The sequence below is a fragment of the Euprymna scolopes genome, chromosome 18, assembly GCF_053919585.1.
Source record: "Euprymna scolopes isolate OS-2025 chromosome 18, ASM5391958v1, whole genome shotgun sequence".
NCBI lineage: Eukaryota > Metazoa > Mollusca > Cephalopoda > Sepiida > Sepiolidae > Euprymna > Euprymna scolopes.
The window spans coordinates 116709357-116724625 of NC_136499.1; the positions used below are offsets into that span (position 1 = coordinate 116709357).

The 15269-nt window shown below is 36.5% G+C and overlaps 1 protein-coding gene across 26 annotated transcripts in view; it reads left to right on the plus strand.

The window, feature by feature from the left end:
* LOC145297783 (FH1/FH2 domain-containing protein 3-like) overlaps nucleotides 1-15269 on the plus strand; it is a 760653-nt gene that overhangs the window by 611067 nt on the left and 134317 nt on the right. For all 26 annotated transcript variants that reach the window (XM_080144059.1, XM_080144067.1, XM_080144064.1 and 23 more), the window contains 2 exons: nucleotides 2318-2376; nucleotides 12958-13025. In XM_080144059.1, coding sequence (XP_080000185.1) covers nucleotides 2318-2376; nucleotides 12958-13025 — 127 coding nt within the window. The remainder of the gene's footprint in view (nucleotides 1-2317; nucleotides 2377-12957; nucleotides 13026-15269) is intronic.

Genomic DNA, 15269 nt, shown 5'->3' on the forward strand with positions numbered 1-15269 from the left:
AGGGAGACCCGACGTTAGCTGGGATTGAATGAGAATCAACAAAGGTGTCATTCTCTTATACTTTTATTGCCATTGAAATCGACCAAATTACCCATTTTTTAATTAAATCGAGTGATTGCCTGCTCTAGTTGGAACCTACCGTCGTGTACCGGGAAGAAGCTTCACATGCTTCCCTGCAGTGAATTAGTCCACAATAGATTGTAGTCTACATTGCACTGTAGAGAACCTACTGTTTATTTTAATAAATCATTTTTATATAATGGTTTAAATTAAAGTTTAAAATGCAAAAGTCAAGCATCATGGTTCAATCTTGCTCTAAAAAGAAACAATTATTTCGAACGCACCCGTGTTACCAAAGAGCTTACTGTTGATTTTATATGCTGAGCCTTTCTGCTTGTGTGGTGATAAAACTTCTCAAATACACTTGTGATATGAGGTTGTATAAGGTTGTTAACCTTGGTCAAAATCAAACCTCCATCTTTAATTAGACTTTTTCAATTGTCGATTTTCAATACTTATTGGAGGCATTCTGATACAAAAACCTATCTAAGAACACTCCCAGACACATCAAGAAGACCATCATCCCACTGGCAATCTCATTAACTTTTTTTAACCTTGGTAAGTGGTGATTTATGAGTCTAAAAAAATGATCAAACTTCCAATCTCTGGAACATATTGCTACAAGATTGCTTCCCTGAGGGCTACAACATGGTCATCTTCAAATCTAATGTCAATAAACACATCCCATTAACCATCGTCATAAATTATCACATTTTATTCATTCTTCGCCTTTTGGGGACTTTTTCCGTTAGCACCAAAATCCAAGAAGTCTCAGTCATTTCTGCAAATGCAGCAAAATCAACAGTCTAGGACAGTGATTCTAAACCGGGGTCCATGTCGATCTCCATGATAAATGTAACGTTAGTATGGGTTTTCCTTTAAAATAAACTGTTAATATATGTTCCTTAGTTTTCTTTTTATTAATGAAAAATAAAATAAGTTATAGGGGTTCACTAAAATACATTAAAAAGAAAAGAAAGCCACGATTAAAATAAATAAATAAAAGGTTGAGAACCATTGGTTCAGACCAATCTTGTAATGGCCTTTTCCCCATTGATTGTGGTATGATGCTGGTCTTGTGCAATTCTAGGAGGATCACCCTTCCAGGCTTTGCCTCCTCCTTTCCAGAAGGGGTTAATTTATTGCTGATCCACTAAGACTCCCCTACCAGGAATGCCAGCAGAGCTATTCAAGCATTTTGTGCGGATCAGTGCTCCTCCTCTTCAATCCCACTTCCAACCTTTGTCTCATTTCTGCAAGAGAGAGATTAATACTACTGATAGACGATTCCAGTATTTTTCCCGATTCCGATACAATTACCGATTCTGTACTAAATTCAAGATTCCAGTACAATTGCCGATTCCAATTCTTTATAAATCTTTAAATATTAAACTATAAAATTATTTTTTTCCAATCACTTAGAAGTGTTTATATAGGCCGTAGATAATAATATCTAGAATTTGAGAAAGCGCATCGCGTCTAGATTTATTTACGTTGATTTTTACAAAATTATTGCTATTTTGGCTTTTCACGTGTTGATTCGGCTTTTTTGTATAAAACGTGAAACTAATTCAAAGGCTAACCATCGTTCTCGGCATCGCGCCGGGAAACATCCAGAAGCAATCAGCTTTGATCAATGTGGGGCCAAACTCATCTCATATCAGACAATTGCTATTCTATCTGGACAATGGGGCCCCCTCCCCAACATTTGTTGGGGAAAAAAACAGTCAAAGTTGGGTAAACCAACCCAAACGCTGCCCCGCAGCAAAAGTTAACTGCGTGACTTCTATTTGACCTCATTAATTAGGTCAAATGGAAGCAGCAGAGTTAACTTTTATTGCGGCCACATGTAGTTAAATAAATTCAAACATGTTTCTGTTGTATGTTGCGGTCGCCCAATGGTTAAGGTCGCACGTTTTTGTTTCACACTTTAATTTCCAACTTTGCCTGAAGGGTTCAGGTTCGATCCTCATACTCACCTACCAAAACTATTTTTTCTTTTAAATTTTACTCCCCCCCCCGGAGTTTTGATTTACCCAAAACCACACACACCTCCAAACACCCGGGCAACGCCGGGTACCCCCACCCCCGCTAGTCTTTTATAAAAGATAGAAGCGCCAGATTAGCAAAGACAAGATGCAAGCAAGCAAGGTCCACAGAGTTTTATAATCACATAGATTAAATACAGAATTTCCACTTAGTAACCATTTTATTTATTTATTTATTTATTTATTTTTATTTATTTATTTATTTTCAGCCGACAAAATGCTCTCATTCTGCGGACCCAGCTGAATGTTCGTGTCCATGCTGTGATAGGTACGTCGTCAATTTTTCATTTGTTTGGTTCCTATGTAGACCAAGAAAAAAAATGTCCACTGCAAAGATTTTATCAGATCGTTTCTATGACATGAACTTGACCGTCTGACGTAAGCAATGTTATTTTATGCCGTTTATCTGATATGAATTTTGACCGAAACTCTTGAAGGCCTAAAACTGCCGACACAATCATGTAAGATCATCGCGAGACATTTTAGCTCCAAATGTTTGTTGCGTTCTTTACTGTTATGATATGCGTATGACTGTCTCCATCTGCATGCATAGATATGGCTAAGTGCTTTACTTTTTAAAATTTTTAACTAGCAGGGACTCCTGGCATAGCCCGGTCATAAAATACGCTTAAATATGATATTTAGATTCATGCAGATTTCATATATGTTATTATAGTCAATTTTCTATCAAGTACATATATATATATATATATATATATATATTTTAAAGTTGTGATTTTAAAAATAAAAGAATCCATATCAGCTTGAATCAAAATCAAATGAAGAAAAGGAAAAAAATATAACTTGAGTTCCTTCAGCTATAATTGAAACCAAAACTTATGAACAATTCTTGGTAAAATTATTCATTACAGGAAATAGAAGGTCATAATTAAACGACAGTCACTAGAAAAAAAATGTCACCGTGATGCACAGAATAACGCGCTATTGTATTATTATAGATTTTTTTTTATTGTTTCTATTCATTTATTTGAGGATTTCGCATATTTACCGATTTAAATGACTTCTGCTTTTGAAAGTCCTCGGAAGCAAATAGTCTCATTTCATTTGAAAACCCTGAGGAAAATGTAGGTCCAGACATAACAGTATCCGTAAACTCTTTTTTTTTTTTTTTTTTTTTTTTTAATAAGTGACTAGTTAGATATTTTTAAATGTCTATTTAGAGCTAGGCCTTTCAACTTTTTTGTTGGAGCAGAACCCCATAAAAAAAATTAATTTTTTTTTTTTTTTTAATAATGTTTGCTTATTTGTTTATTTTTGTTATTATTGCTTATGTTTGAATTAATGTTTCGAAATATGATGTCGTTTATAAATTTATGACATCCTCTCAAAGCTATAATCGTTTTGTTAAATGCCTTAAGCTTTATTTATAAGAAAGTCCAAATGGATGAGTTAGAAGAACCTCAAATTAAAGACTCCAAGGTTTCAGTTTAAATTTCCGATCATGACATCCGTTTTATTTGTTGGAAATTATTCAATACTAGCGGGACTCCTGGAAATTCCACGGAATGAGAAATATGTTTAGTCTACAAATATGTTTTTATATTTTTCTGAATAGCGCAAAAAAGTTTGTCTTTTGGACAGAAAAAAAACAATAACACACAGCAAATATGAGTTTATTAACATTTCTGTATTTTTAATATAGAACTGACCCAAATCAGATAAATTAATAATTACTAATAAATATTCAGGAAGTAATATTGTGCTACATAGTTCAGTACAAATAATGAAATCACATTGTAAGAGGCAATCTTTAATTTACTCCTTCAGTCCAGAATTTCTTGGCAGACATTGTTCTTTTTTTCGTCCTGTTTCTTTTTAATATTCCTATTTTTACAAAATGGTTTGCTACTTCTTTCTTTGAAGAACCGCTGCACATCAAAATTACTACAAGTTTCTTTCTCACAGCATTGCAACAATGATCATCTATTACTATAATGATATTTGAAAGGGAGGTCACTCTTGTATATTTTTTCCAGGGTTGCCAGATTAACCTTTTTTAGAGCCAAATTTCACAAATTTGGCCTTTTTTGAACCAGTTTGACCTTCAAAGATTGTAGTTAGCCTTTTACAAAGAATAATATACTAAGTGTTGTGGTGGCACCCACTCATTTACATATGTGGATAATATTACACATAAATAACAAGACTCAGTTAGTCTGAGTGTGTGTTAACCAGAAGCCACCAAAGGCCGAGCCGAGAGCAGATGTTCTCCAGCCAAGAATCTCTTACCTGACAACCATTATGTAAATATACTGTAAATATACTTTTCCTAATACACTTATATTGATCTACCTTTGTTTGTTGAGTCTTCATTTGTATTGCCTTATACGTTGTTTGGTTCAACCTGCAAACATAACAGTTGGTGAGGAAGATGAACGTCAAACATAACACTAAGGAAGGAACAAGCAGAATATTAAATAGATTTAAAAATAATAGAATAAAATAAATTGAATGCATGTGTAAATAAATGGAAAAAAAAAAAATTAAAATCTTTTCAAAAAATTTTAGATTAATTTTTAATCATAACGGTAAGAATCTATACCTTAATACCATAGTACCGTTAACGTACATAGGTACGTGTGTCAACTTTCCAAAATATAAATTATTCGATCGGGAGATCCTATTTATTAAACACAAGGATAAGCGATAACATACTATGAACATTAAATTATTAGTATATAGATATTAAATGATATAGGTATTAAATGATATAGGTATTGAATAATATAGATATTAAATGATATAGATATTGAATAATATAGATACACTAATTTAATGTTTGTAGTATGTTATCATCTCCTACCCTTCTTTTTAATAAATAGGATCTCCCGATCAATGTATAAAAAAAAAAAAAAAATTTGATAAAAACAAATGATGTCGCTTTTCGGCTGTACGTGAAACTAAAATATACCTTCTTGGTCTTCTGGCTACAATCCAAGCATAATATCTGTTCAGCTAAAGATGGTATAATGATATCATGGGGTTTCCTTTCACGCTTGGCGTCCATGCAATGGAAATTTCCTACCAAGATATTGGAAATAAACCGTAATATCCAGATATATTCTGACGTTACATTAACCAGATTACTTAAATACTTTTACAGTTTTAACAAAAGGGCTACAATAATATTGTCGGGTCTCCACCGAACGTCCATAGAATGCCTAGTAGCAATATATTCTACATGAAAGATGCTGCTGTGAAATTTCCACAGGTCCTGGTAGTCACATTAAATTAAATACAGGAACATGTGATGTGCTTCAATAAGTGTCCAGACTTTTTTGTGCAGGCATTTAAAATTGCCGTAGACTCTTGAAAATTAAGTATGGTATTGCTATACATCTTATGAGATGACTGACCAATTTGTTTCAGGTTCAAATGAACAGCTACAGCAAAAACTGGAACACATCATACTTAAGCCTGATATTCATGGTTCCATCCATCCATAGCCCTTGAGCCCCTGGGGCGGGGGCATAGGCCATCTACAACTTTTGGAGATGTTTTTGTAGCGAGGAGATCTTTTTATAGGGTGAGGGTGCTGGCCCCACGCCAAACCTTTCCAGAAGGTACATACAGCACCTAGCCTTCCAAAATGGTCACCCATCTAGTACTGGTCAGGCTCAACATTGCTTAACTTCGATGATCTGGCGAGAACCAGTGTGTCAACGTAATTGTACCGTACACTATTCATGGCTGGTGAATTTCAAAAATGCAATCTGGATGCGAGGACAATTTAGAAGAACGATATGCAATAAAATTCTGTTTCAAATTTGGAAAATGTCACAAAAATATATGGAATGCTTCGGACTGCTTTTGGACCATCTTGCATGAATTGAGCATTAGTTTTCGAGTGGCATAAGAGATGCAAGGAAAGCAGGGAATCTATGAGAAATGATGAGAGGTGTGGGAGGAGTAAGGAAGTCAGAACACCAGAGTTGATTGGCCAAATAAAGAATTTCATGAATAAGGACATCTTGTTTCTATAGAGACAATAAGTGCAAAGTTTGATGTCAGTGTGGGAGCTGTACATACAATTATTTGTGAGGAACTGAAGATGCAGAAGATTTGCACGAATGCATCGGTCGACAACTCAATCCTTATCACAGTCTATTTGACAAAGATGAGCATCAAAATAGTTCCTCACCCTCCCTATAATCTAGACGTTGCTCCCTCTGACTTTTGATTATTCCCTAAGCTCAAGGAAAACCTTAAAAGCTGTCAGCAATGAAAGAGTGAGATAAAGGTCATTGACACGCTTCCACAAGAGGACTTCCATGTGACCTTCCAGAAGTTGTTGGAACGATTCGAGTGCATTCAACCGGTCAAGATTACTTGGAAGGGGACTAGAGGTTCATGTGTGTACTATCAATAAAAGTGCCAACACAAGAAATGTCTGGAAACTTTCTTAAGGCAATTTGCATATATTATATATATCCTAGCAGAGAGACCCGACGTTGCCCAGGATTGGCTGATCAGTGAATGTTTCACACTCCCATATTTTATGGTCCTGGATATGACCTTAAACTATATCCAGTGGTGAGGCCCCAGCTTGCGGGCTTTGGGGAGTGTGGAGCCACCCTTTAATTGCCATTGCTCCCAGGTCCACTCTGACCCGGAGTGGTAGTACCTGTTAGGGTCCCAACTATGGGTTAAATAGAAACCGACTTGAAAACAACAAATATATTCTATTAAAAAAATTTTTCTGCAAAATCTTTGGATTCGGCATTAAATAACCTGAAATGGGTTGATATGCCGTAAAACAAAAACAACCAACCAACCCATATTTTAATTTTTTTTTTTATTTTATCTGGAAACTTATTCAATACACCCCGTATTAAGGATTTTAGGTTAAGTAAAGGATATATACTTTATTTTCTTTCATTTATTAATTTTGTTTTTTTCTTTTAAACATTTTTTTATTGATTTTATTTGTTTACTAGCCTGGGTGCCTGGCATTGCCCGGGTGTTTGGAGGCGTGTGTTGAGCAGAAAAAGAAAATTTGTAGTAGGCAGGCAAGCTCAAAGCCATACCATGAAGGAGGAAAAGAATGTGAAAAAAAAAAAAATAGTAACATCTTTGCCGTTGTGTCCATCACCAAACCGGAAGTTACAAAGGTTTAAATTAAAGCTAGTCAATTGAAAAGAGGGGGATAACTTTCGAAAATATCAGCGAAAAAAGCGACCCCTCCCTGTAGAACAGTGCCCTGTTGAGGGTGAAGGAATTAGCTTTTAGCCAATTTTTCGATATTTGTCGTCCGAAGAGTCGAGCTTCAAAACGATACCAATATCGTGAAAATCCATCGTCTCTGTCAAAAGTTGTAGGCAGACATGCAAACATACATACATACATACATTTAAACAGACGGGTGAGATTTATGTTATAGATGTCCGTATACTAAGACTCATAAAAGGTTCTCTATTTTCTGAAGGCGACGTAGTTATCTTATTCTTTATATTTTTTTCCTATTTTCACACAAAAAAAAGTTTTTAATAATTGTATCTACCCACTCTGAATAAATTCTGATTTTCATAGGGGAACACCAAAAAAAAAAAAGAAAAAAAAAGGAATCTCGAGTATAAATAAAGGATGAGTTGTAATGACTCAACTCTTTTTAATTCCCAACCTATTTTGGCCCACCCCAAATCCTCTTGTCCCAATTTTATCAGGCGGGTTGTCACACTTCCGAGAGCAACATTGCTCTTCAAGTTTTCTAAGTGTCTAAGAAAAATAAAAAAAAATAACAGATGCAGAAACGAAATTGGTGCCAAGTGCTTTTCAGAAATGGAAGTATTACCAAAAAAATGAACAAGAAAACGGAATGTCTTATCTTTTTCTCATAGAGAAACGTTTTTTAGCATTACGGTAATTATGATGATGGTGATAATTAGCATCATCACCATCGTCGTTAGTTTTTTTTTTTTTTTTTTTTTTTTACAAGGTGGTCACCACTTATCAAGGCCCGGAAGCCACTCATGGATAAGGGTTATTGTAAGTACAGTACGTTAGTGTGGATATTTTAGAGTGTCTACTTAAGGGGGCGGTTCATCAGGAATTTGTTTACATTGGACTTGAAGACATCCAAGTTGTAGTCAGGAGGGAAGCAGGCAGACAGAACAGAGTCCCACAGACATGCAGTTCTAAGAAAGAGTTTCAAGTCTATTTTGCATATGGCATGCATTGGACGTTTGTATAAATGAACTTCCAAACCAACCTATCTCTAGATAGGTCTCTAATTATTCCTCTTTCTCACAAGTCCACACTGTCAGTTAGAACAGATACATGGAAGGCATTGCCAAGGTTGCTGCATAAAGGTGGGCGCTTTCTATCATGCGAGAAAGTTACTAATGCCTGAGAGTATCCTGCTACTAGTCTCTCACTCTTAGACAGGGTTCAAAAGAATCGCCAACCTAATAGGTCCCGCACTGTCGGCTAGGCTTCAACTTCTGTCTCATCAATGAAATGTTGCATCTCTTTGCCTGTTTTACAAGTATTTTAATGTGGGTGCTTCGATGAACTGCAAATCCTTGTATCCCTCTTGATGTAAATATTCCTGATAAATTTGACAAGCAGCAAAATTCCACCCCCTACACAGAGATTCCCAGATGCCAGAAAGCCTTCTACTTTCCTAGTTTTTTTTCCCTAGGACTGGTAGGCTATGGAATTCTCTTTCAGGTTCTTGCTTCCTTGACTGTACTGACATGCAGAAGTTCAAGTGTAATGTGAACACTAGTGATGGGCTGATTCCAATATTTTTCTTGATTCCGATGTAATTACCGATTCTGATTCTTTGCAAATCTCCAAATATTTAACTGTAGAGTTACTATTTTCTACTGATTACCAAAAAAAAGAAAAAAAAAAACAAAAAAAAAAACGTTAAATGTACAAATATTTTCTCAAATGTAAAAATACAGACAGTTGCAGGCGATAATCTATACATTTTTGTAGTTTAAAATAAATAAGTAATTATTATTTTCTCATCTCTACCAAAAATTGTTAGATTTTGTTTAAAACAAAATCTAACAATTTTTGGCATCAGGAAATAGGCAAAAAAATTTCTGATTCCAATACCTCAAAATGTTCTGATTTTTCCGATTCTGATTAATTGTTCCAACACTAGTAAACAGATGTGTTACTGTTCAACTCCTTACATAGTATCTCTGCAAATTATGTCCCAGATAGTAGCCTGGTGCTACCAGATCAGGCTCCCTGCAAATATTGGTTTCCTAAGAAGAAATGCACCTAATATTGATTCTTTTTGTTTTTCTTCTTCCTTTTGCAAAACTTGATTATGTTCTGCAACACCAAAAACAAAAACAACAATCCACCTTTTCCTTAAAATGTACCAAACATCAATACTGTAACCCTTTTCCCTCTCCCATTGCAAAACTCATTCATGTTCTGCAGGGCAGGGAACAAAAACGATAAAATTTACTATAAAACAACCAAATCAAACACTACAAAGTAGCGATTGAAGATACAAAAAGCTTGAAGAGTAAAAACCTTCAACAGAATAATTGGGTGCAACATGAATATCATTTAAAAAATAACTGGATTCGGCATTAAATAGCCCAAAAAGGTTGATATGCCGTAAAACAACCAAACCAAACTCTACAAATAAATATTTGAAGATATAAAGAATTTGAAGCATAAAAACTATTTCCAAAATAATAGAATTCGGCATTAAATAGCCCAAAAAGGTTGATATGCCGTAAAACAGCCAAACCAAACTCTACAAATAAATATTTGAAGATATAAAGAATTTGAAGCATAAAAACTGTTTCCAAAATAACTGGATTCGGGATTAAATAGCCCAAAAAGGGTTGATATGCTGCTAAACAAAACAACCAACCATAGTATCCCCATATATTAAAGTGGCATTGTGCCTTGTTTTGTGTAAAAATGCAATAAATAAAAAATTTATAAAAAAGGGTCTGTCCTTATCACTTTCTTCCATGTTTTCATTGTTGTTCCCTCTAAAGCTTCAACTGTTATGCATCTACTATTAGTAATACACGCGGACGAAAAATAAAAATGAACGAGAGTTCTTGGGTTAGTAGTACTAACCCAAGAACTCTCGTTCATTTTTTTAACGTGGTCATACCATCTGTCTCCTGTTCTGCACACACACCTATACTGTGTATTTATTTGCTTCCCCACTGAGAAAATTAGGCACAAGGCCGTTTTTTAATGTGGGGATGAAAAAACAGCTCCCCCAAAGCGGCACTATGGCAGGGTCCAAAATTAGCAATTGTCTGATATTAAGGGTTTCCCCCACATTGACCAAACTAATTGACTTAAAAAGTGATTGTCCACTATGAAGGATTGCCCCCACATTGAGCAGAACTGATTAATTCCTTTTCCGCTCCTGGCCCGAAGGCCAAGAACAGCCTCTGCACCTAATCTTCCTCAGAAGTAACCAAATCGAAGCCTGTCATTAGTCGTAAATAAATGAATGTAATAACATAAAGTGGGAATTGATTCAAACACGCCTTGTACGTATTAGTTCAGTATCTGGGTGAATACCAGATACCTCCAGATTGCAACTGTCTGTTGCTTACCTTCAGTATGCCGCCATCTTTCTCCAAGCGTGGAGGATTTCATTTGTTGTCATTAACACACTTTTTTCAAGCGCTGTGGATAATAAAGATAAGCTTATGAAATGCAAAAAAAATTTTGGGTAGTTTAACTATTTAACTTCATAATGAAGGATCGTTATAGTGAAAAAGTCTTAAAATCATAGTATCACTATCTTTTAAACAAACTAAAATTAACAAATATTTTTTCATCATCTATATCATAATTCAGATCATAAAGGGTTAAGACTTGTATTACACATTCATAGTATTACTCTGATATTATTCCTCTTCATGCAATGCATATCCTCAACCCGTACTGGTTAGGTTTCAATTCCATACATCATCACACTGCCGGCACAGACGAGCAGTTTGACGATGGAAACTTTTAGAGTAGAAAATCTTCCGGCATCTAGGGATCTTTAAAATGAAGGGGTGGGATTTTTGCTGCTTGTTGGGCGGGTCAGAGTTATTTTTGTTGTGAGGTACAAGTACAGTTTTTCATTCTTTGGAAGTATTTATAAAATAAGCTCAGAGAGGCAATACTGCAGTGATGTGACAGTGGCTTGGCAGACAGTGAGGGACCTATTAGATTAGAGATGCATTTTTTGCATCCAATCTAAGCGGGAGAGATAGATGGTTGGTGAACCAGCCCGGATGTAAACTCCAACCAGAGATATTTTCAGTTCTCTGTGCCCTCCTTCACCTTTCTTCCTTTGGCCGTGCATCTATATCTGCAACGGTTGCCATACATATGCACCACGATGACATGCAACTTGGTGCATGTTTACAAATGTTTACGCAACAATATTTACGTTAATCAACATTTATTTTTATTATTTTTCAAAGAGTAATTAGGAACAAATAACCTTCTCTCAATGCTAGGCCTTTTATTATTTTTCCTTTATCTTTTCAAAAGTATTTTCTCTTTTGCGCGACATGTCTAACCTTTCAAAATAGAAGAAACCTTGCACGTATTTCACATTTCCTTTGATTGAATTTAACGCTAAAATTTTATTCCAAATATTTATCAAGAGCTGTGGGATGAGAGCAGAGTTGGGTTGCTCAATTTTCCCAGGTTTCATTTTTTTTTTTTTTTTTTTTTTTTACATGATGGTCACCACTTATCAAAGCCCGGAAGCCACTCAGGGATAAGGGTTATTGCAAGTGCAGTACGTTAGTGTGGAGATTTGGTGAAGTGTTTACTAAAGGGGGCGGTTCATTAGGAATTTGTTAACGTCGGACTTGAAGACATCCAAGTTGTAGTCAGGTGGGAAGCAGGCAGACGGAACAGAGTTCCACAAGCGTGCAGTTCTAAGAAAGAAGCTTTGTTCATGGAATCTACATTTTGATTTAGGCACAGATAAAGAGTGGGGGAAATTTTTCACATTGGATTCAGCTAGACGGGTGTTTTTTCGTGAAATTTTGTAAAGAAATAGAATTGCAATCAATGTGGCGTGATGAATGCTGGCATGTTCTTCTGTGCTGTCTGTCACAGAGGTATAGGTTTTAATTCGATTGAAGTTCCTGCTGTAAATTATGGGTCTACGCAAAGTGTAGTGATCTTGCTTGGAGACTTGTTAACCCATGTTATGTTTGCTGTAGATGTATGAGTGTTGCTTTCTCAATAGATTCGATGTCAAGATTACTTTGTGCTACCTGGGTGACATGTTGAATACAGGTGGCGCTTGCGAACATGCTATCAATGCTTTCTGTTTTGTTGATTGACGAAAGTTCAAGAAGCTGCTGTCAATCTTTACATTGAGACAGATTTCCTTCAGGACTCTGGGTAAAGTCTTTATGGCCTGTGCTTGCTTCTCCATCTTGCATTTTGTACTGTAAGAAAGTCTTTTTCATTCTGGGATAGCTGTGAAGGGAATCTCTACTGAAGTAAGTGTTGCATAATATTTAACTTCATCTATACGGAATCAACATTGCTAAAGTTTATTGGAAATAAGAAGTACGGGATGACTGGATAAAAATGCCAGGTTCAGCATAGAAAGATTGGTGTCGTGTCAGAATTTTCCTTCTCCTGGATAGGTTGCACAAAAAAGGCTTGAGAGTCTACCTTACTATTTAGCCCATAGCTGGAAGGAGAAAATATACTATTAGTGAAAATCATGCAGAAACACTGCTAGAATTTAGACCTTTTGCACCTGAAACTATTGATTAAGATTTTCAAAGGAAATGAACTTTAAAATTAATTTCTAATTATCTGTTTTTATTTCTACCATATTTATTTTTTTTATCTTTCACAGAAAAACTCCTCAACTCCAGTGGAAGGGAACTTCGACGAGCTCTTTTTTCCTTGAAACAAATTTTCCAGGTAAAAAAAAATATTATTTTTTAAATACAAAAAAAAAAAAAAAAAAATGATCCATTTCCTTATTATTTCTCTTTTTATTTATTTCTATTGAAATCATTTGCATATCTGTAACCTTGTATGATATCACCAGATTACTTCTGAATCTTTTGATTCAGCTTTCAATAAAAGATAACTGTTTACAGTAAAGAGTTACCAACCAAGGAAGATAATCTTGAGCAAGGGAGATAACTTATCACCTTACTTATTCTAATATATCTATTTTCAGCTTTGGTTTACTATCTTTTATGTGTAACTAGTTATTTGTAAATGATTTGTTGATTAATATGTTGTGAATTAATTTAATTTAATTTTTTTTTGTTGGCAAATTTGGAGCCTTAAGGTAGAAACTCCCGTTATATGCCTCCATTAATAATGAGTAATCCCCTTGTTGATTTTTATTTTTAGGTGATTATTTAAAAATGTTTCATACTAACAGCTGTCTGAACTGGACTAAGTAATTTTCTCTCTCTCTTTCTATCTCTATCTACCCTTCTTCTACCGACTTGCTTCACTTTTGTTCCCCTCCTCCCTCTTTCTTTCTTATTTCTCTCTCTCTCCTCCTCCTCCTCCTCCTCCTCCTCCTCCTTCCTCTTGCTCTTCCTCCTCCTTCCTCTTGCTCTTCCTCATCCTTCCTCTTGCTCTTCCTCCTCCTTCCTCTTGCTCTTCCTCCTCCTTCCTCTTGCTCTTCCTCCTCCTTCCTCTTGCTCTTCCTCCTCCTTCCTCTTGCTCTTCCTCCTCCTTCCTCTTGCTCTTCCTCCTCCTTCCTCTTGCTCTTCCTCCTCCTTCCTCTTGCTCCCCCTATCTTTCTTGCTCCCCCTATCTCTCTTGCTCCCCCTATCTCTCTTGCTCCCCCTATCTCTCTTGTTCCCCCTATCTCTCTTGTTCCCCCTATCTCTCTTGCTCCCCCTATCTCTCTTGCTCCCCCTATCTCTCTTGCTCCCCCTATCTCTCTTGCTCCCCCTATCTCTCTTGCTCCCCCTATCTCTCTTGCTCCCCCTATCTCTCTTGCTCCCCCTATCTCTCTTCCTCCCCCCTATCTCTCTTCCTCCCCCCTATCTCTCTTCCTCCCCCCTATCTCTCTTCCTCCCCCCTATCTCTCTTCCTCCCCCCTATCTCTCTTCCTCCCCCCTATCTCTCTTCCTCCCCCCTATCTCTCTTCCTCCCCCCTATCTCTCTTCCTCCCCCCTATCTCTCTTCCTCCCCCCTATCTCTCTTCCTCCCCCTATCTCTCTTCCTCCCCCCTATCTCTCTTCCTCCCCCTATCTCTCTTCCTCCCCCCTATCTCTCTTCCTCCCCCCTATCTCTCTTCCTCCCCCCTATCTCTCTTCCTCCCCCCTATCTCTCTTCCTCCCCCCTATCTCTCTTCCTCCCCCCTATCTCTCTTCCTCCCCCCTATCTCTCTTCCTCCCCCCTATCTCTCTTCCTCCCCCCTATCTCTCTTCCTCCCCCCTATCTCTCTTCCTCCCCCCTATCTCTGTTTGTTTAATATTACAACTCTTTCTTTCCTTTTTTTCCCTCTCTCTACTTCCGTTCTCTGTCACTCTATACTCTCACTCTTCTCTTACTCTGTACTCCTCCTTCTCTCTCTTTCCGTTTTCCTATCTTTCTCCATCTATTTTTCCTCCTACTCATATCTTTCTTTCTATCTCTCAATTTCTAATGCTTATAACCATTTATTTTCTTCTCTCTCCCTTCTTCGCGCTTTTCCTTTCTTCCTTCATTCTTCCATATTGTTTTTTTTGCTTCTTTCTCTTCCCACTCTTATGTTTTTTTCATTGTTTCTTCCTTCTCTTTTTCCACTCTTCCAATCTTTTCCACTCCTCATCACTCCCATCTTTATTGATCCATCAGGTAAATAATCTTTTGTTTATAAAAGATAACATGGCTTTAACATGATCGTTAATTTACTTTCATCTTTACCTTTAATTATATTTCATCTTAAACAACCGTAAGCTTGCTAAACACCATAACTCAAATTAATACTCGATAACAATAAGACAATTTCTAAAACAACAATCATTGGTAACAACTGTTATTTACGGTAACGGCTTCTAGTTAATAATTGATTGCGTTCCAGCTGCAGGCTGTTGTATTTAGTTCCAAAGGAGGGGCGCTCTGACCTACCAAAAAATGCCTATGCAGCCCCATTGGCATTTCCAGCAGGGCGCCTCCAGGTGACTAGCATTAATGTTGCATAGAGGACAT